The 23,367-nt window shown below is 38.6% G+C and overlaps 1 protein-coding gene across 1 annotated transcript in view; it reads right to left on the minus strand.

Annotated features, from left to right (window-relative positions):
- UGGT2 (UDP-glucose glycoprotein glucosyltransferase 2) overlaps nucleotides 1-23,367 on the minus strand; it is a 180,331-nt gene that overhangs the window by 68,025 nt on the left and 88,939 nt on the right. The window contains exons 17-22 of the mRNA XM_059684977.1: nucleotides 18,701-18,865; nucleotides 18,224-18,347; nucleotides 18,036-18,134; nucleotides 12,698-12,792; nucleotides 10,415-10,621; nucleotides 6,880-7,011 (exon numbers count right to left, since the gene is read on the minus strand). Of these exons, the coding sequence (XP_059540960.1) occupies nucleotides 6,880-7,011; nucleotides 10,415-10,621; nucleotides 12,698-12,792; nucleotides 18,036-18,134; nucleotides 18,224-18,347; nucleotides 18,701-18,865 (822 nt within the window). The remainder of the gene's footprint in view (nucleotides 1-6,879; nucleotides 7,012-10,414; nucleotides 10,622-12,697; nucleotides 12,793-18,035; nucleotides 18,135-18,223; nucleotides 18,348-18,700; nucleotides 18,866-23,367) is intronic.

The following is a 23,367-nucleotide window of genomic DNA, read 5'->3' on the forward strand; positions in this document are numbered from 1 at the left end:
ATTTTTTTAGGAATTAAAAAGATGGCTATTTTAACTGATTAAATTAACCAGAAAACCAACTCTATTTCACTATGTAAGACCAGCATCAAATAGCTAGGAGGATCTTGCTTCTTCTATTTAAAGTTAAATATGATAATTGTGAAACAAAGTAACTTAAATAGTATAAAATCCCATCATATCCATGTTGGGAAAAGGAGCGTTAAATTTGAAAATCATGTATTGATAGAATAAGACCTATTTGGTGCTTAATCTTCTTTACAACATTTTAGAAATGTTATTTCTTTAGTTATACAGAACTAGAGGCCCGGTGCATGGATTCGTGCACTGGTAGAGTCCCTTGGCCTGCCTTGCGGGGATCGAGCCGAAACCAGCTTATCCCCCGAGGGGTCCCAGATTGCGAGAGGGCACAGGCCAGGCCGAGGGACTGCACCAGTGCATGATCGGAAACCACAGGAGGGTTCCAGGGCATGTCCGGCCTATCCCGCTCAGTCCCGATTGGAGCCGATCGGGGCCATGTTGCCCAGTACCGATTGGGGCAGGATGGCTGGGGAGGGACCATGGGAAGGCTCCCAGGGTGTTTCCGGCCCATCTCGCCCAGTCTCAATCGGCCGGAAGCATCTGCTAACTTACCAGAGCATCTGCTCCCTGGTGGTCAGTGTGTGTCATGGCGACTGGTCGAACGATTGGACACTTAGCATATTAGGCTTTTATTATATAGGATAACTGCTGTAATAGAAATTCATTAACTCCTTTGACAGCTTATTAAAATTCTAGAAAACTCTGAGAGCATTCATCCACGTACTGCGCTAAAAATCTCTCTCTACTCGTGGAAGTTTGAATAGCTGGCCTTAATTCTATATTGATTCTCATCCAGTAAAACATAAATCAATCTACAAATGTAACTATGGTGCCCCATGACAGCCTTCAAATATTTAAAGAGAAAATAGGAGTGAATATTGACTGAAAATTTACTCAGTGGCTGGTGCTGTTTTATGTGCCTTATATATAAAACTATATTTTAAAAGAAGATAAAATATTATATTTAATCTGACAACTCCATAAACCATACTATTATCATTCCCATTGTACAAATGAAAAAAGCAAGTCTCACAGAGGTGATATAATTAATGGTGAAACTGTATTTGGAATCCAGATTTCTGTAGCTTAAGAAAAAAAGGCCTTGCTTGTTTCCCTATTTTCTATTACCCCATGTCATTCAGCAATGTGTAAATGTGTAGTGTGATAAAAGTAAATTATAATTATAGCAACAACATTATTTGGGTTTTATTTGATAATAAAATATATAAAATTTTAATTCTTCAGCATGCAGTAAGAAAGTGTCATTGTTGGTTGCTAGATGGGAGGAGGCTGGGGGACTGGGTGAAAATGGTGAAGGAAATGAGAAGTACAAATTGGCAGTTACACAATAGTAACAGGTATGTAAAGTACAACATAGAGAATATAGTTAATAATCTATATATATAAAACCCTAATATGCAAATAGACTGAGTGGCGGAACAACCAAAAAACTGGTCACTATGACATGCTCTGACCAGGGGGCGCGCGTGGAACATGGCGGGCATCGGCAGCAGGTGGCAGAGCGCAGAACATGGCGCGCATTGGCCACAGAGAGATAGTGGACATGAGTGGGAGCGCCAGACCAAGGCAGGACGCCGGTCGCTGTCATCGGGGAGAGCCTCTAGGTTACTGAAAATTCTTTGCTCCCGTGTGCCATGGTTCTGCCTGGCGCTTGCACCTGCTGCTGTCTCCCCCAATCACACCCGCTGCCAGTGCCCAGCACCGGCCCCGATCACTCAGCACTGTCAGCAGTGCGAGCGGTGGCTGCCGGCCCCGATTGCCCCTGAGGGTTCCTCCACCTGCCCATGCTCCTGAGAGGCAATTGGGGCAGCAGCCTCTGCTTGCACCCGCTGATGGCGCTGGCCCACTTGCACCCACCGCTGGCACTGGCCCCAATTGCTCCGTGCTGTCAGCGGGTGTGAGCGAGGCCAGTGCTGTCAGTGTGTGGGAGCAGCAGCAGCAGCAGGAGCGGGGCTGCGGCAGGAGGGGCTGGACTCGGGCTGAGACCTGCCCCTATGTCCACTGCAGCCTCGTGGCCCACAGTTCCTTTCAAGGTGCACAAATTCATGCACTGGGCCCCTTGTATATTAAGATGTATAGTATAAGGTGGGTACTAGACTGATTGCAGAGATCACTTCATAAGTTATATAAATATCAAACCACTATGCTGTACATGTGAAACTAATATAATATTGAATGTCAACTATAATCTATCCTATATAATAAAGAGCTAATATGCTAATGGTCGTGACGCCCGCACGCCGTAATGACGATTCACCAGGAGGCTGTGTGCATGATGGTGTGGAGCTGCCGCATTGCTCCAGAGACGGGGCGGAAGCAGCGATGCGCCCAGAGGAGGCAGGACCAGCCCGAGGTGACTCGCAGGACCGAGGGTGGGGTTTGAAGTGGCCAGAGAAGGCATGCTCAAGCTCTGGATGGAGAGGTTGGGGTGTCAAAGGGGGCAGCGCGCAGGTGGGCGGGGTGCTCGCAGGTAGGTGGGGCCGCGCGATTTCGCACGCTGGGCCTCTAGTGTGTGTGTGTGTGTATATATATATGGCTAATATGCAAAGTGTCCCCTTGGGAATTTGACCAGGAGACCAGGAGTTTGATCGCTCGCTATGACATGTGCTGACCACCAGGGGGCGGTGTGGAATGCAGGCCCCAGCCAGCAGCCGGCAGCCAGGGAAGGGAGGCCCAAGCCAGCAGCTGGGGAATAGGGCCCCAGCCGGCAGCCAGAAAGCCCCAATCGATCCCAATCGGCATGATCGCCAGCCAGGCCTAGGGGCCCTACCCATGCACAAATTTTGTGCACCGGGCCTCTAGTTGAAAAATAAAAATAAAATTTAAAAAAGTATCACTGGTACCTAGTTTTGGTCATTCCTAATTTTAAGTCTGAATATGTTCCAATTCTAAGGCAACATTTGGACAGGTTCAGACTGAAGATTAATTCTAAAATGTCAGAGTTATTTCAAACATTCAACTATTTGATTCAGAATGATAGCTATCTGCCATAATTGCTGTAATTATTGTACTTTATTACTGAGAGTAATAAGCTAAGTATTACATTATAGTTCACAAACCACAGAACTTATTTTCAGATATATCTTTTCTATTTAAACCAAAGTAGTATAAATAAAAGAATAACCAAAATTATAATTTTCTATAAATTGACATAAAAAGTCAACATAATTTAATATAATTCTATCTCTAGCCCCAACCTCTCCCCTGAATTCAGGTCATAAGTTCAACTGCCTACTCAACAAGCCAATTTGGAGATCCAGAACAGAACTCTGAATTCTCTATCTTTTCCTTTCCACTCCTCCTGAACAACTCCCCCTCTTCCTGCAGTCTTTCTCACCTGAATACACAGCAACTCCATACTGCCAGTTATGTAGTTCCACACCATACATCATGCCTCAGCAAATCCTGTTCACCCTTCCTCCAAAATGTATCCAACCTCCAGTTTTCACTACTTCCACTATAGCCATTCTGGCACAAGCCATCACCACTTCTCACTTGGACTACTGCAATACCTTCTACCAGGTTTCCTGACTCCCTGTAGCAGTGGTTCTCAACCTTCCTAATGTCACGACCCTTTAATACAGTTCCTCATGTTGTGGTGACCCCAAACCATAAAATTATTTTCATTGCTACTTCATAACTGTAATTTTGCTACTGTTATGAATCGTAATGTAAATATCTGATATGCAGGATGTATTTTCATTGTTAAAAATTGAACATAATTAAAGCATAATGATTAATCACAAAAACAGTATGTAATTATATATGTGTTTTTCCGATGGTCTTAGGCGACCCCTGTGAAAGGGTCATTTGACCCCCAAAGGGGTCGTGACCCACAGGTTGAGAACCGCTGCCCGATAGTCTATTCTCAATGTACAGTCTCTAGAGATCCAAATAAAACATACTAGTAGGTCAGATCATGTCACCCCCCTCCGCCCCATCCAGAACTATGAACTTCACAACTCATTCAGAGTAAAGCAGGAATCCTAAACTGACTGTAAAACCATACTGATCTGGTCCCCAGAAACTTCTCTGAGCTTGTCTTCGGAGTCCTCTCACTATAACTGCTATTCCTAAAACACACAGTCATGATCTCATCTTGGGACCTTTTTTCTCACTATTACCTCTACCTAGAGCACTCCTCTTCCAGACATGGTTTTCTCCCTCACCTCTTCTGGTTCTCTGTCCAAATGACACCTTATAAGTAAGAATGCTATTTGTTATCTGTCTCTGCCCACCAAAATGTAAATCTATGAAAACATGTTTGTTCACTACTGTACTCTGAGAACCCTAAATAATGGTTTACAGCAAGTGAAACATTAATATATGAATATTTTGTCAATTAAAAAAAAGAAGAAACAAGTTCTAGGAGAAATCAGTTTAACATAACTATAACTAATATTTATAATCACTAATTTTGATAACAATACATGAGATATATTAAACAATGTCAAAGAAAATATAGGGCACATTTTCTATCCTATCCTATATAATAAAAACCTAATATGCAAATTGACCGAATGGTGGAACAACTGGTGGAACGACCGGTAGCAATGATGCACACTGACCACCAGGGCACAGACGCTCAACGCAGGAGCTGCTCCCAGCCCACAGGCCCCAGTCCAGCCAAGGCGGGTGCCAGTGGGGGGCCCCCAATTGCCCCACAGAGGGAGGCGATCAGCAGTGGCGGCAGGGGGCTGGGCTGGCTGGTGAGTGGGCTGGTGCTGCCCCCTGATCACCCTGCCAGTTGCCTCCTGCAGAGGGAGGTGACCAGCAGCAGCGGCAAGGCAATCGGGGGGTTGGGGCTGGCACGTGGGCGTTGCCAGGCTAGCCAAGGTGGGTGACAGCAGGGGCCCCCCGATCGCCCCGCCAGTCACCCCACAGATTGGTCCTAATTGCTGGCCAGGCCTAGTGACCCTACCTGTGCACTAATTTCATGCATCAGGTCTCTAGTAATGTATAATTAAAAGGCAAGGTACTAGATATAGCAAGTCTAATTTCTTTTCCTTTTTATTTCGGAAAATGACTGACAAAGCCAAAGGTAGTCAAATACTTTAAAACTGTTCTAAAAAACTGTATTTCCTTACAGAGTAATTGTTAGAGAATAAGTAATATCATCTTGGGGCTTCCACATAACTCACTATCAAAATTTACTAATACAGGCAGTCCTCGGGTTACATGAGACTCAACGTACATTGTTTCGTGGTTACATCGCTATCTCCCATTTATAAAAAAAAAAGTTCTGTCTTTTCAACGTATGTACATACGTGCTTTATGTTTTTTATTATTTATTTACCACAAGGTCAGGAATTGTTATCTTTCTTTTAAATTTTTTTTACTGTTTCACTTCATTACTGCTGTGTATGTGCTCCATGTGAGTGACGTAGGTGCTTATGTAGGTGGGTTCCGACTTACGGCAAAAATCATGTAACTTCGCACCATAGGAATGGGATCTCGGATGTAACCCGAGGACCTACTGTACAGGGTGGGGCAAAAGTAGGTTTACAGTTGTGAAACAGTTTATTCTTGTATTTTTTATTAACTACTGCATTATTTTCCATATGAACAACTGTAAACCTACATTAGTCCCACCCTGTACCTTATATTTCTGTAATAATAAATGACAACCAGTGTCTTCAATTTATAAAGTAGCACTGTACACAGATGAACCTGAGCCTAACTGCTTTTAGGAGCTAATGCAATTAGTCAGCTTAAACACCATTACACTGAAGCAGATATATTTTATCTGTGGAAGCTTGGGAAAATGGGCCTCTCATTCATCTCCAATTCTTATTATTTATAGATTCAGATAAGAAAGAATAAATAAGCATAATTTTAAGGGGATAGTGATTTGGGAATAAAACGCAGGTGAAGAGTTCATGAAAATGTAGAAAAGAAAGAAAACAGGAGCATAGAGCTTTGAAGATGATTTAGGAATATATAATTTGATAGTTCAAGCAGAGGTCTGTCAAGCACATTGGATTAGTTTATTTCTTAATAAATCAAAGCACCAGATTCAATTTTTTAAAACTAAATTCCTGAGAAATAAAATCAGACTATCATATTCAAAATATATTAATAAGTAGCTAGTATACACTAACTGTGTGTCTATAAAGATGCTCTAATCAGAAAAATGTTTGTGATATACTAAGAGAAAAAAGTGTGATATAAATTTATATATATAAAATTACAATGATGTACTTCATGAAAACCAGAAATAACTCTGTAGGGTCAGAAAAAGGGTTAGAAGGTAATACAGTAATTTTCAATAATATAGTTTTTTAGGATGGTGGGAGCAAGTAACTTTTTTCTATAGATTTTTAAAGGTTATGTTGATAAATACTATTTTATACTTCAATAGAAAACATTGTACTGTTGTTATTAAACAATTGTAAGAAAGCTACAACAAGAGTAAGATTTCACAATGTACTTTCTACACTTACTATAACAGTGGTTCTCAATCACAATGTTGTAAAGTGTACTAAATTGTTTATTCTAGTATTTTTAATAAGACAAAATAAAAGTTATCCCCACAAGAACATTCTCTCTTCCCTGCAATCAATGTTCTTACCAATGGGGGAAGGGATGAAGTAATAGGTACTGTGCCATAAATTAACCCTCTCAGCACCATTTACTTCTGCTGAGATCTGTCTCATGTGTCTGGCATATGAACACCATCCTCTCTGTGTGTTTCATAGCATGGACTGTGACAGAAAAATGTTTTGAGACCCCTGTACCACAGTGTCACTGAGAAAAGTGAGCAACTGTTTTTCTACTTACTTTCCCATTGCTGACAATACCCATTTCTCCGGGACCCAACTTAAGTACGTCTTGACAGAACAACTGGTGAGTTCGAAAAATATTCACCCCAATGGTATTATATTTTTTCTCAAAAGCATTCTTATCCATCTCCTAAAGCAAGAAAATATAAAATGAATAAGAGAACAGTAAATACATTAAATTATTTTCTTAACAAAGCTTATTTAATATATATTAGTGTAAAATTTAAATTATACTAAGTTGTGACAAAAAGTACTATTTTCTCCTGAAATCATTTAAAAAAAATGAAATCTTTCTCTGCCAATTCAATTACAATATTTGTATATCTTTTTACAAGTAGATAGTTTGCTATTCATTCTTTGAGAATTCCAGTTGGATTACTGATTGGTAAAATGCTAGGGAACATCAATTTAAATAAAATTTAACATTCCAGAAAAGATATAAACCCAGTTAGTAATAGTGTATTTAACTTCAGAAATACAAAAGTATTTATTGTCAGAGTCATAAAATATATGGATATTCACAGAAAATTAATCACAAATAAATTCCTTACATCTTCATACTAACACACTTCTTCATATCAATATTTATCAAATTTTTATGTGCATTCAAATCACCTTGGTGCCTTGTTAAAATGAAGTTTCTCCTTCAGTAGATCAGGGTGGAGCCTTACATTTTGAACTTCTAACAAGAGCAGATGTTAGAAATGTTTCCCCTTTGCTGTCCAATATGGTAGCCACAGCCACAAATGGTTACTGAGTCCTGGAAATGCGGCTGGTGTGACTGAGGAGCTGATTTTAAAGCTCAATTTAATTTTAAATTTAAAATAGCTCCATGTAGCTAGTGACTACAGTATTGGACAGTGCAGCCCTAGATCTCCTTACTTCCAAAATCTCTATCTCAGTTATCCCCTCTCTCACCACAAGCTCCTGACCTTCCAGCTCACTCATTGTTACTAACCATTACACTTTCAATCCACCGACCCTACCACTTATTTATTGTCCATCATACTTCCCATATAATAATTTCCCTCCCACCCAAGTTACACCCCGGAATCCTTTACTGTAACATCAACCTTCCATGCTCAGCTCCCTGGAATGCTTCCCTCAGTTACATTCACCTTGCAAAACCCCAACTCTGGTTAAATACAACTCTGCTTCCTCTGCAACTGGACCCAAACAGTGTTAAAGCTGAAAAAAACATGCAACCAAGACTGATCTCACTTTCAATTTGTGGTCATTAATCTCAGTGGGCCCTCAGAAATCTTTCCACACTAATGTATTGAATTCACTTTCTCATTCTCTGAGTAACAGAAATATATTTGACATTTTCTTCTCTTTCCTCAAACCTCTAATAGCACCTACTAACACTCTAATACTTAACTAATGACCCGAATTTCTTCTAAAAAAGGAAAGTAATCAGAAGAGAGGTACTTATCTTGTTACCACCAAATAAATCTACCCTTCTGCATCTGAACCCACACAGTCTGCCTTTCTTCTGGTTAAAATGGATGAACAATTCCTGTTCTTAAACCAACACTTAACACTGTCCATTGGATCTCAGCACCACTTAACCTCTCAAGAATTTTGCTCCCCTCAAACTATATGATACTTTTCTTATTGTTCGATAGATTGTTTCCATTAGCATACAGAAAAGTGACATCTCCCAAATTTAGAATTATTTCCTTAACCTCAAGTCCCATTCTGGCTACGGAATACTTCTCCCTTCAGTGTACAAGAAACTTCTTTAAAAAGCTACACTTGCTATCTCTATTTCCTGATTTTTTATTTTCTCTTCAATCTAGTGCACTTTTATGCTTTTCATTCCACTAAAGCTGTTCTTATCAAAATCACCAAGAACCACCTTAATCAATAAAATGGTCAGTTAGGAAGATGGATTTCAGAAACATCTGGCATAGGTGATCATTTCAGAAACATCTGGCATAGGTGATCATTTCCTCCTTGAAATATATTCTCCATTTGGCTTCCAGGATACCATACTCTCCTGGTCACCTTCCTAATTCATTGGCTGTTCAATCTCCTTTATAGGATCATCCTTTTCTTGTGTTCCTCCACATTTTAGAATGTTCCAGGGCTTAGCTTTCAACCACTCTGTTCTCCACCCAGCCTCACTTCTGAGGTTTCCCATCTAGTTTCTTACCTTGGAATTATATATAATGTTGATAATCCTCAAATTGACTCTCAAAAAAAAAAAAGAAAGACAACTCCTCAGTGATTTCTACACTCATTTACTCAATTGTCAACATTTCCACTTGAATGTCCAACAGGCTTCTCCAACTTAACATGTACAAAACTTAGCTCTAGATCCAGGCCCTATGTGTCCAAATCTTCTCTTCAATCTAGACTTCTCCAAAAAAGGATACCACCATTAAGTCTAGCTGTTCAAGACAAAATCCTAGCCTATTATTTTCACAGGTCATATACAACTGAGCAACTAATCCTATTTACCATAATATAACAATTATTTATCAACCATTTTACCATCTCCACCACTCCTATCTAGTTCAATATACCATTATTTCTTGCCTAGATTATAGGCAAGAAATGCAATAGCATTCTAAATGTTCATCCTATTTCCAGTCTTGTCTACCTACTATCAAATCTTCACATGGTACCCAGAGTCATCTTTTTAACGGTTGCCATTATACTCAGGAAAAATTTCAATCCCTTAGGTATGGCCTATAAATGCTTTAAATATCTGGGATTATATTTCTGACCTCATATGCTAGTACTCTGCACATCTAGCTCTTTTGGTCATAATGATTTTCTGCCTATACCTCAAGTCTGGCAAGACTGTCTCTGTGTCAAGCCTTTAGACTTGCTATGTTCTTGAACCTGGTACAGTATTCTCACAGACTTTCCATGGTTTGATATTTCATGTTATTCAGAGTGCTGCCCAAATGTAAGCTCTGAAGAAATACCTTTCCTGACCACTCCAGCTAAAAGAGCATCCCTCAAACCATCTACCCTCTTATGTATTTTCCAATACCACTTACTTTGTCTTTCCCACTACCATGTAAGCTCCACAAGAGCAGGGACTCTATCTGTCTTGTTCACAAGTATATCTCCATCTAGTACAGTGGTTCTCAACCTTCCTAATGCCGCGACCCTTTAATACAGTTCCTCATGTTGTGGTGACCTCCAATTTCATTGTTACAAATTGAACATAATTAAAGCATAGTGATTAATCACAAAAACAATATGTAATTATATATGTGTTTTCCGATGGTCTTAGGCAACCCCTGGTGAAAGGGTCGTTTGACCCCCAAAGGGGTCGCGACCCACAGGTTGAGAACCACTGATCTAGTAGATAATATATAAATCTGATTTGTTAAATGCCTCTATGCAAAGTCATATTATTTAACATTTATCTTTTCCCATTTAAAGAAATATTTATTATCCCTAAATGATTATACTTAACTAATGTTTTTCAGTAACATATTATCTCCACGTATACAGATTTATTCTTTTGAAATATTCAATACATACTTATTATTTCAAACAAAGTTACTGACCTCAGTAAGGAATGTTTTAATTTTATCTCCAGAGTAAATAGCTGTAGCAGTTTCTTCCCTTGCCAGTTTCCTGAGAACGTTTCTCAAAAAGCTGTTTTTCTGTGTAAGAAAAGCTGCCAAAATTCCTCTAGAAATAGCTGTGTTCTCTTCATTTATTTTTGATGTAGGATTATAAATAACGCCCAACCGACTATGAAAACTTTTTTTCTGAAAAAAAAAATAAAAAATTTATAGGTGAAAAAAAAATCTGTTATCTTACATACCTTTTTACAGTTGAACTTTTTTCTTTCCAATCAAGTTTATGCTTTACCATACATCTTTCACTGTTAAATTCTATGTTGACTACTGAAGATGACCTATCATTGAAAAGCCTAAAAACAATAATTTTAGTAACTCCAACTGCTTTACCTCTTTGCATAATGATTATTTTATAATGCAATACTTTGTTTGACCTCTTCTTGTGTATGTATGTCTATGAAATAACAAGATTACAAAACAAAAATGCAGATTAACCCATAAAACAACCACCCAGGTCAAGAAATAGAGCACTGTCAAAGATATTTCTCAAGAGTAATTAAAAAGGTAAATTCTAAGATACTATTTACATGGGTGAATGTGAGGCAAAATCATAACATTTCGGAACTGTGAAAGTAGTCTCTAAATCAGTCATACGTATCCAAGAGTGAAGATGAAAATCTAACTGGCTATGGGGACTTAAGCACAATCTTTTACCAGTTAAGCGGCTTGTGCTCAGCCAGAGATATTCCCCAGGAAACCAAGATAAAAGACAAAAACAAGGGGAAAAAACCAGAGCAAGAATATCAGAGATGTATAATGAGAGGGCAATAGACTTTACAGAATTAGTTCATTCACATCACTAACAATAGATAAATCAATAAATTATCCAACAAACAACAAGTAGCCCAGCGAAGGGGGCAGGGGAGGGTGTTGTTACCAGTATCCAAATATGCTACAGTGTATTATCTAAAATGTTTTGTTTTCAATAAAAAAAATTATGAGACATGCAATGTAACAAGAGAGTGTGATTCATATAAAGGTGAAAAAAAACAAACACAAACCCACAGCATGAGAAACTGTCTTTGAGGGGCTTAGCTGTTGGACTTAACAGATGTGATATATTCAAAGAACTAAAGAAAACCATGTCTAAAGAATTAAAGAAAGGTATTTTAATAATATTTCACAGATAATAATAATGAAGAGATAGAAATTATAAAAAAGAACCAAAGGAAATTCTGGAGTTATAAATTCAGTAACTAAAATGGAAAATGCTCTAGAAAGGTTCAATAGATATGAGTTGGCAGAAAAATCAGTGAATCAATAAAGATGATACAACCTGAAAAAAATTGTAAAAAGAATGAATAGATCCTCAGAGAAATGTGGAACATCATTAAACATACCAATATATGCATAATGGAAGGGCCATATACATGTAACTAGTGGGGGAAGGACAGCTTGTGAGCCTCTCAACAAACATGCTCCCAGAAATTCTTGAGAAGAAAGAGAAGGCAGAAGTGACTGTTTTTGAAATGTGCTTGTCTGCAGGCAACTGAGGAAAGCCAGAATTTGTTCTGAGATTATCTAATATGATGTGAAAATCTCCTAGCAGATGTTATTTTCATTTTAAATGTATTAATTATTCTTAATGTGGTAGCAGGGCTCCAAGATGGCCCCCAATGATCCCCACCTCCTGGTCCTCAGACTTACAGTTCCTTCTCATCCTGAATAGAAGTGATCTGCATAACAAACAGAATAGCGTGGAAATATAGTATGTGACTTCAGAGACTAGATCATAAAAGACATTGTGACTTGTGGTTTCCATCTATAACTCTTTGTCACTCATTCTGTGGAAAGCCAGCTGTTCCCCAGGACACTTAAGCAACACTTAAATAGTGGTCTACGTGGCAATAGGAAGAAGCATTCTGTCACGGCCAGTGAGGAACTGAGGTCTCCTGCTAATAGCCATGCAAGTGAGCCATCTTAGAAGCTGATCCTCCAGCTCCAGTAAAGCCTTCAGGTGGCAGCAGCCAAAATCCTGACTGTTTCCTCATGAGAAACCCCAAGCCACAACCACTCAGCTAAGTCACTCCTGAATTCTTAAACCCCAGAAACTGTGAGAAAATAAAGGTTTACTGCTTTAAACCACTAAGTTATAGGGTAATTTGTTATACATCAATAAATTTACACTTAGTTAATACAAAGCAATTTCATAAAATATTTTGGTTTATGTTTCTTGGGTGCTTTTATCTAGGTAAACTTACTCACCATGTGCTTTAATGCATTCAAAAGCAGTTTTCTCCCAGATGGTTTGTCAAAATCAGCAATAATCCAGAGAGTAATGGAAGAAATTACATCTTCATCTGAAAGTTTCAAATGGTTTAGTTAAAATAATTCTTTTTAAAACAAAACTAAAAGCAGTTAACAAAATTAAAAAACAACAATGAATAGTAAAATTAGTCTTTTGGAAAAGAAGCAAATGTTAAAAATTATACACGCACAGTGACATAAAATGCTAGAAATGTAATTCATAATATAAGCTCTATATAAACTCAGGTACCAAGAAGAAAGAACAGACCCTAAAGGACACACCTGTGGGATACTTCTATGAGTAGAGAAAGTTGTATTATGCTTATCATGGTTCCAGTGTTGACAAGCAAAACTGCCTTCTAGCTATATTTGTAAAAAAATAAATTAAGGAAGAAACCAAGATGGCATGATATGTAAACACCGGAGATTGCTGCCTCGCACAACCACTTCAAAAATACAACTAAAAGATGGAACGGACGTCACCCAGAACCACAGGAAGGCTGGCTGAGTGGAAATTCTACAACTAGAAGGAAAGAGAAAAGCATACCGAGACTCAGAGGAGGTGCGGTGCGGAAGTAAAATACTAAGGTGCGGAGGTGCATGTGGAGCGGGCTGGCGGCTGAGGGTGCGGTTGTCTTTTTCAATCAGGAGGCAGTCTCAAGCTCTGAGCTCCAGTTCCAGGCGAGTCTCAGGGGACCCGGACTCATACGAGAAGAGACTGGACTGTCTGGCATCGGTTGGAACTCGAGGGCAGCTTTCTCTGGGAGGCGCTCGCAGCAATTGCCAGGGCCTCTGAGGGCAGGACTGAGAGCAGCCATACTGCTCGCTCTGCCCACCCTGTTGATCCCCTGGGACCCCACCCGCCCAAGCTGTGCACGGAGGCTTTTGCATATGAAAGGCCCGGCCCTTTGTAATCTGAGAATTACTTAACAAACTGCAGCTGCCCCAAGGCCCCAGGGCAACTTGCATTGCTTTACAGCTGGCTTCTGCTGGGTAGCCTCAGGCAGAGGCTAGATTAGCACCTCCTTAGATCCAAGAGCCAGTGTACCCAGTGGTCAGAGTGGGACCATCCAATTACAACTCCTCAGATCCATAAGGAACACACTCAGGGGGCAGACTCAGTGAGCACCAAAACCCACTGAAGCAACTCTTGCCCCATAAAGGTGTTTTCAGCACAGAAGTTCTCCCACCGTAGACACAGCTGATTCTCACAGCCAATTGGCCTGGCAGTCAATTCCTCCCAGTGTTACCTACAACAATCAAGGCTTAACTACAACAAGGCTGTGCACAAAGCCCACAAGGGAGTGCACCAAGAGTGTCTACCTCAGGTAATTGGGGAGGCTGAGCCACTGGGCCCTAAAGGACACTTAGCACAGAAAGCCACTCTATCGACACAGCGAAGCATAAAAAAATGTGGAGACAAAGAAACAGGACACAAATGACAGAAATGGAGGAAAGCAAACTACTGGATATAGAGTTCAAAACCACACTTTTAAGGTTTTTCAAGAATTTTCTAGGAACTGCCGGTAAACTTAATGAGACCCTCAAGAAATCTAGTGAGACCCTCAATGTTATGATAAAGGACCAACTAGAAATTAAGCATACACTGACTGAAATAAAGAATATTATACAGACTCCCAACAGCAGACGAGAGGATCGCAAGAATCAAGTCAAAGATTTGAAATACGAAGAAGCAAAACACACCCAAAAGAAAAGCAAAATGAAAAAAGAATCCAAAAATATGAAGATAGTGTAAGGAGCCTCTGGGACAACTTCAAGCGAACCAACATCCGAATTATAGGGGTGCCAGAAGAAGAGAGAGAGCAAGATATTAAAAACCTATTTGGCCAAAACCGGTTTGGCTCAGTGGATAGAGCGTCGGCCTGCGGACTGAAGGGTCCCAGGTTCGATTCCGGTCAAGGGCATGTACCTGGGTTGCGGGCACATCCCCAGTGGGAGATGTGCAGGAGGCAGCTGATCGATGTTTCTCTCTCATCGATGTTTCTAACTTTCTATCTCTCTCCCTTCCTCTCTGTGAAAAATCAATAAAATATATTTAAAAAAAAAAAAAACTATTTGAAGAAATAATGACAGAAAACTTCCCCCACCTGGTGAAAGAAATAGACTTACAAGTCCAGGAAGCGCAGAGAACCCCAAACAAAAGGAATCCAAAGGGGACGACACCAAGACACATCATAATTAAAATGCCAAGAGCAAAAGACAAAGAGAGAATCTTAAAAGCAGCAAGAGAAAGACAGTCAGTTACCTACAAGGGAATACCCATACAACTGTCAGCTGATTTCTCAACAGAAACTTTGCAGGACAGAAGGGAGTGGCAAGAAATATTCAAAGTGATGAATGCCAAGAACCTACAACCAAGATTACTTTATCCAGCAAAGTTATCATTCAGAATTGAAGATCAGATAAAGAGCTTCACAGATAAGGAAAAGCTAAAGGGGTTCATCACCACTAAACCAGTATTATATGAAATGCTGAAAGGTATCTTTTAAGAAGAGGAAGAAGAAAAAGGTAAAGATACAAATTATGAACAACAAATACACATCTATCAACAAGTGAATCTAAAAATCAAGTGAATAAATAATCTGATGATCAGAATAAACTGGTGATTATAATAGAATCAGGGGCATAGAAAGGGAGTGGACTGACTATTCTTGGGGGGTGGGGAAGGGGTGTGGGGGATGCGGGAAGAGACTGGACAAAAATCGTGCACCTATGAATGAGGGGGGTGAGGACGGAGAGTGGGAGGAGAACCGGATGGAGGGGAGCTATGGGGGGAAAAAAGAGGAACAACTGTAATAATCTGAACAATAAAGATTTAATTTAATAAATAAATAAATATATAAATAAATAAATTAATTAAGAAACTAATATATATAGATCCCCATATATAGAAAAAAACCCCGGTACAATAAGGTTTATTAGTAGATACTATAAACAGCAATATCTTATTAGCTTATGATTCATTAATTCAAAATGTCTGGCTTTTATTAACTTGGTCTAATTCATATCATCTCGTGCCATCAATATCAATACAACTCTTTTTCTGAAAAATTTGAAAATTTGGATGCCACAGAAAGAAACCATTTTAATTCTGATGTCATAGTTAAATGCATTTATTTCATCCAGCTTCAGAATATAACATTTGAAATGATAGTTATCTGGTCACCATTAAAATCTATAGAAAAATTATTCTTTCAGATCACATGACCCACTTAAAACAGTTATAAAAACTTTGCTGTTCTGTAGATCAGCAAATAGCACATTCTTTTAAAAGAATAAAGGTAAAGAATTCTGGTGCCCTCTCAATGTCAGCCCTTTCACCATACAGTAGTAAATGGAGAAATGTTTCAAATGTGCTAAGTAAATTATAATTTTTTATTTCTTTACACATTTACATAACTGCAAATAAGAGGAACTTACGATGCTTCTCTGTTAATAAAGTATTCCTTTAAGCTGCACGAAATTTAAAGGCTAACTTACTCTGATGCCCAGAAATACACCCCAGAACCTGACAAATATTTATCCTTTTATTTCCTATTTCGAACTCCTTTTCTTCCCCGTCATTTTTACACATTAGCCTACCATAAAGTGTAACTTTTATTTTACATTTCATTATTTGTTGTGTTTTGTGTAGACAGATCATTTTGTGAACATAAAATCATGAATCAATTAGAAAGTAATTTGGGGGCCATCTGGTCCAAAGTTGGATGCACTCCTTACCACTCTCAAAAAACTGGTTGTGTAGCCTCTGCTTAAATCTCTCTCTGATAAAAATTTACCCCTACTACATAGTTTATTCCATCTTTAGATCACTCTCATTGTTAGAAAGTTACTGCTCTAATACTGAGATACAAATAAGCCGTCTTGTATGTATTGGCTCTCATTTTTCTCCCTACAGCTAAGCAGGTCAAATAAAATAAAGCAAGACAAAAACCAACCAAACTTTAATGAGCTCATCTATGTTATAATTACCTATCTTATCTTATCTATCTGATAAGATTAAAAAATGTATGGCTCCACTGCAGACTTCCCTATCTAGGCTAAATTCTTATTTCCAAATATGTTCCTGTCTTGGTCTCCCTTCCTTTGGTTTGACACCCCAAACCTAGGCAAAACATCCACATATTTTTTTTATTTTAGTATGTTTTTATTGCTTTTTTAGAGAGAGAGGAAGGGGGAGACAGAGAAACATCGATGTGAGAAACATTTATCAGCTGTGTCCTGCACGCCCCCGACTGGGGATTGAAGCTGAAACATGGGCATGTGTCCTGACAAGGAATGAAACTGGCAATCTTTTGGTGCATAGGGCAAGGCTCAACCAACTGAATCACTGCAGTGGGGATCCAAATGTTATAGCTTGCTTTAAAAATAGGCAAAAAAAGTAAGATGAACCCTTCTGCATTTATAATTAGCTAGGATAGAAGGCATTATTTTCTTATGTCAATCCTTATATACTAAGACAGTGGTCGGCAAACTCATTAGTGAACAGAACCAAATATCAACAGTACAACGATTGAAATTTCTTTTGAGAGCCAAATTTTTTAAACTTAAACTATATACGTAGGTACACTGTTATTAACTTAATTAGGGTACTACTAAGCTGGTCTTTGCTCAAAACGTCCTCAATCTGATTGAGGTACGTCCGCTGAGGTCAACCCCTTCCAACTCTCCCATCCACACTCGTCTTGTATACTTGTTTCATCTATCTCCTTTCCGAAAACAGACTTCTGCGCATGGGCCACGAAGTTTCAATCTCACTGTACGTCCGTGCCCGCACGTGGTATTTTGTGGAAGAGCAACACTCAAGGGGCCAAAGAGCAGCATGTGGCTCAAGAGCCGCGGTTTGCTGACCACTGTCCTAACAAATCACAAGCTCTCAAATTGAAAACCAGGCCTCTAGTCAAATATCAATATATAAACATGTATTATGGCCCTAGCTGGTTTGGCTCCATTGTTACAGCGTCATCCCACAGACTGAAGGATCTTGGGTTCGATTTGGGTCAAGGGAATGTACCTCGGTTGCAGGCTCGATCCCCTACTCTGGTCAGGGCACCTGTGGGAGGCAACCAATTGCTGTGTCTCGTTCGCATCCATGTTTCTCTCTCACTCTCTCACCCCCCCCCCCCTTCCTCCCTTCCACTCTGCCTGAGAATCAATGGGAAAAATATCCTTGGGTGGAGATTTTTTAAAAAAAGTATTATGCAAACACCTTACCAAAATTATAACATTTTGCTACTTTAAGAATAAATTTAGGAAAATAAAATATGCTTATTACCTTCATGGGTTAAATAATACATGTTCTCTGCAATTACAGCACTCTTATCTTGTGAGTCCAAGAAAAAGAAAGTAGAGAAATCTTCAACATCTGTAGTTACTGAAAATTTTCATATTAAATAATGAATTAATAAAACATTCACAATTCAATAAGCATTTGTAGAAAAGAAAACAGAAGAATTATTTTACCTGATGTAGATATTAAATTAAGGTACTGCCCTTCACTGTACAAAATCAAAGGATTTATACGAGGTACAACATTATTTTTATCCATAAGGAAATCAATTGCATTTGTTCGATCATTTAATGTGCCCTAAAATAACAAAAATATTATTTAGGTAATAGAGGCAATTTATATGCATATGTTTTAAAGTTATGCAGAGATTACATTTAAAGGTACTCAGTATAAAGTAAATCAATAAATAATATGTGATTTAGGATTCTCATAATAAATTTTCATGTAAAACTTTGAATTATCTTTCCAATTAAGGAATTTTTAGATGTAATTATGCACAAATAAAGTTAATTATTAATTTAAAAATCATTACTAAATGATCAGGATGAAAATTTTTACAAAATTAACTTTTGCTATTAAAATATTTCTTAATACAAAAATTCATTTATAAATATCATTCATCATATATTTTCTCATAAATGCTTACCTACCATAAAAACTTCCCTTTGTAAATATATGGTCATATCCATCATTTTTTGAAGAAGAGCTCTTTCTAGTTTTTGAATATTTAACTCCTCATGGTTAAAGGATTCGCCATTATAAAGAGCTTGAGGCAAAGGACCCAGGCCAGTCATCTTATAAAAGCTTGCTCCTGCCTATTTAGTTAAAAAAATATCAGAGTTAAACAGAATATGGTTTTCTAAAAAAGAAATACATAAGAAAAAGAAGGGACACTGCCACATCTTTATATGCCAGAGAAAAAATGTTAATTTTGATAATTTTACCCAGCCTTTTAAAAGATTGTTTAAAGGAAAATTTACATAGAGCAAGAGTCAGGGAACTTTCTGTGCAGGGCCAGATACCAGTAATACATATTTTAGGCTTTGTGAGCTATCAGGTTTGTCTGTCACATTTACTCAACTCTGATGTTATAGTGTAGAAGCAGTGATATACAACACAGGAACAAACATGGCCATGTCCCCCAAAACTATGAAAACAGGCAGTGGGAGGGCTAGATTTGGCCTAGGGGCTGTAGTTTGCTGACCCTTGATATGAACTACGATACTTACTTTTTAAAAAATACTATTCCCCAGGATCAGAGATTCATTTATCCCTATATTTACTTGTTTAATAAGCTTTTATCCAATTCATGCTACCAGCATCCAGACCCTTTGAATACAGAACTGAAAGTTTTCCCTTAAGTGGTTCATATATTTACAAACAAAATGCAGGCATGTACAAGGATCTATGGGAGCCCAGAAAAGAAGCATCTAACCATTTTGTGATGGATAGGAAGGGAACAGAGAAGGACTCTGCGAGGGGCTAACACCAAAAAATCAAAGGATGAGCAACATTTGCTAGGGAGATGAAGTAGAAAAAGACATTCCAAGTGAAAAGACAGCCAAGCAAGCGGGGGGAGGGAGAGAGAATAAGGCATATTTAGGCAATTGCAAGTAATTTGCTGTGTTTACAGTGGGGAGAGTGCTATATGGGGAGAGCTGTCAGATATGGGTCAGAGGAGATAGGCAGAGGCCAGATCATGAAGGTCTTCAACATCAGGATTTTTGTCTTCTGAGTGATAAAGCATCACTGCACACTTCATTCATTTGCTATTCTGTACCATGTATTATTATAATTATTATACCCAGCACTCTCACAATTACTTGATGAAGCTAAGTATTCTGATTACATCCATTTTACAGGTGATGAAACAGATATAAAAACATAAAGTCACTTCCAATGTCACATAGCTACTACATTTTGGAAACAGAATTTGTATTTAGATCTAACCAAGAGTCTGAATTGAACTCTTAACCACTGGACTATATTATATGTGCATTGATTGAGCACTTACTACATGTTAGACTATGAATGCATATAAATGATACTCAAACTCCTTCCTAAGAAAACGTATTTTAACAGAGGGAGAGATGGATACATTAAAAATAGGTGTGATTATAGTATACAGAGGTGCAAAGAGCATATAATCAATTCTATCTAGGAAGAGGATTCATGACAATATGATCAGATGTTCTTATTTTAAAAAGAACACAGTATCAACAATGGAAGAAGGTGGGAGAGCATGCACTGGGCATGATGGGATGGGGGCTACTGCAATAGCATGGGAAAGAAAAAGCAAGGGCCAGAACAAAAATCAGTGGTAACGGGCCAGGTGAGAATTGAGGCAGTTTCTAAAATATTTAGTGGGAAGAACTTGATCTACTGTTTCAGAGAGTATGAGGGGAAATAAGTAGTTTAGAATGGCATAGGTGTCCTGGGAGAATGATGATTCCACCCTCTAGATAAGGCAAAAAAGAAAAAGGTTTGGGGTAACAAAGAAGATCATGGGCTTGGTTATAGGTTATTGTGATTTAAGATGCTTATGGGCACTAGGCAGTTGCCTACCTGGGTATGGACCTCAAGAAAGATGTCCCTGCTAGAAATACAGGCTCTCTTCTGATTTACTCTATCATTTCCAATTAAGCAAGCTGTTCATTACAAAAGTTTTAACTACCAAAAATAAGCCAATGACACTAAATTTTAAACTTTTAACCCACACCTCTTTCCTGAGCTATAGACACATGTATCTAATCATTTATTTCATTTTACTCTGGAAATCTCACAGGCACCTTAATTTCAATATGTGAAAAACAGTATTTCTGACCTTATTTCCCATTTGGTTTTCCCTCCACTTTGGCAATGGCATCACAACCCTCCTATAGTTAGTTGCTCAACTGAACCCTAGGAGTAGACCTTGACAATTTCTCCTCTCTCCTTTACCTACTCAATCCAGCAGCAGGTCTGGGGTTGTACTTCCTAACTCAACTGTGTCCATTTTTCTCTGCCTCTACTTCCAAAAGTCTCAAGTTCATCTCTCATTTTGAACTCCTACCTACATGTTTCCTAATCTGTCTCACCACATATAATTTTACTCCCCAATGATCCATTCTCAACAATGGAGAATGTTTTGTTGTTGCTGTTGTTGTTTTAAAAAAGCATTATCACTGTCACTTAATATCTTTTCAGGTTTTTCAGTTTCCAAGATCTTGTACTGTTGAGTCCAAATTAAATATTGTTCCCAAGGCCCTTTGCAATCAGGACCCCAGCTTACTTCTCCAGCCTTATCTTAGGAACTTTCCTCCACAGTGCCTACATCACACAAATTTGCTATCTGTACAGCAGCAACACCAATTTCTCTTAGTTTCTTCACAACTCAGGATCTCCTAACATTTCCTCCTGAATGTTCATCTACTATCACTTCCTGTTTTCTTTCATCCAACTCTTCGTCCTACTTCAGGACTCATCGTAAATGCCACTGCTTCAGAGAAGGATTCCAATTCCCATTCCAGAGCCCTCCTCTTTCATTCTGCTGTGTACCTATGGGCCTCTTCCAATGAAGACTCATGCCCATCAATTCAGGGAATTTCTTTATGCTATTTCTCTGAGGCTTTCCATTCCTTTGTTTTGTTTGTTCTTTCTGACTCTTCTAAATTGAGTCTCTAATTGTTTACCTTTCATTCTTGTTTTTCACTTTTTTTGTCTTTGTACTATTACATTTTTATTTTATTTTAAATTTTCAAGAGATCTTTGTTGTACTCTATTCTTTAACCTCTGTGCCTAGAACATTATAAGTACTCAATAAATACTGTCAAAAATACAGATAAAGTTTGGATTGGATAGAGAGAGAAAATTACACAAATATATGAGTTTATGGAATAAAGGCCAAAACTTATTTATTTGCTTTGTGATATAGGAGTCAGAATGATTTCCTAGGCATGTAAAGTGGAAAAGGGTTTGATGGGACTGATAACTACTTAGAATAATTTTGGGATAGTATTCACAAAACCAGAGGTCCTATGAAGGGGAGCAGCAAAGGCACAAGTTCAGTTTAGAGAAAGAGGCAGGAACGACTACAGAAGGGCATTCTTGGGGCTGATGTATGCAAGGGAAGGTGTTGGTTTGTTAATTGCTATGTTTGCAAGAATTCTGAATAGGTTATTTGATCAATCTATGAGAGTGAGTGAAAATGTGGAGTAATTCTTTAAGAAAAAAAAAGTTTAAGAAATGAAAAGACAATCATAGTATTTGACTTACTAACAAGGAACACTTAAAAAGTCTCACACACTCTAAATATTCACTTAACCAAAATGTGTTAACAACAGATCTCTTCACCAGCTGGTATGCACTGCACAGGCCTATGAATTCCTAATGGACTGAAGTGCTTCTGTACTAGTGGCATAGGGTTTCCCCCATGAGAACAATCTGACCTCTTTTCCAGACCCTCCCTGTCCACATGTATCAGCCACTACAGGGTAACTGGCTCAGCACAGGGCCTCCTACATCAGCCCTGGTTGATTCTTTCTGATTGGTTTCATTTGATCTTGAAGCTACAACAGTTTTTAGATATTTTAAGTAATACCAATGGACGAAGGGGAGACTAAGTAAAGGCAGGGAGGTAGAAAAGATCTCAATCCTCAATTATGATAAAAAAAAAACTCAGCAAATAATATCTAAAACTCAAGATATGCTATACAACTTGAGGAATACAAAAGAATAAGAAGACAAGATTCCTTTTCTTGAAGTACCTACAGTCTAGCTGGAAGTTAAATGTATATCCACATAGGACATGGTAATATTGGTTTGTGAATACCAATATGTAAGGATAACATTGTGTTACTTAGATATTTTTATGGCAACCCATAAGTAGTATATTTTGGCTATGTAATATTATCTCAGCTTAAATGCATTAATATCACAGCATATACTGTCTAGAACAGCCGTGGGCAAACTACGGCCCAAGGGCCGGATCCGGCCCGTTTGAAATGAATAAAATTCAAAGTAAACATCATTACATAAAGGGTACGGTCTTTTTTTTTTTTTGTTTTATTCATTTCAAATGGGCCAGATCCAGCCCGCGGGCTGTAGTTTGCCCACGGCTGGTTTAGCTTCTATATTTGTAACAATGTTTCAAACTGCAAGTTCAGAGGCCAGCAAGGCAGGCAGGGAACGTTGCATTCCTCCGTCACTGAAGCAAGCAAGCCTCATGTTCGCTTCAAGCTGCCTGGGTGCCGGCCACCATCTTGGCTGGCAGTTAATTTGCATATCGCCCTGATTAGCCAATGGGAAGGGTAGCGGAGGTATGGCTAATTACCATGTT

Source organism: Myotis daubentonii, chromosome 2, assembly GCF_963259705.1.
Source record: "Myotis daubentonii chromosome 2, mMyoDau2.1, whole genome shotgun sequence".
Taxonomy (NCBI): Eukaryota; Metazoa; Chordata; class Mammalia; order Chiroptera; family Vespertilionidae; genus Myotis; species Myotis daubentonii.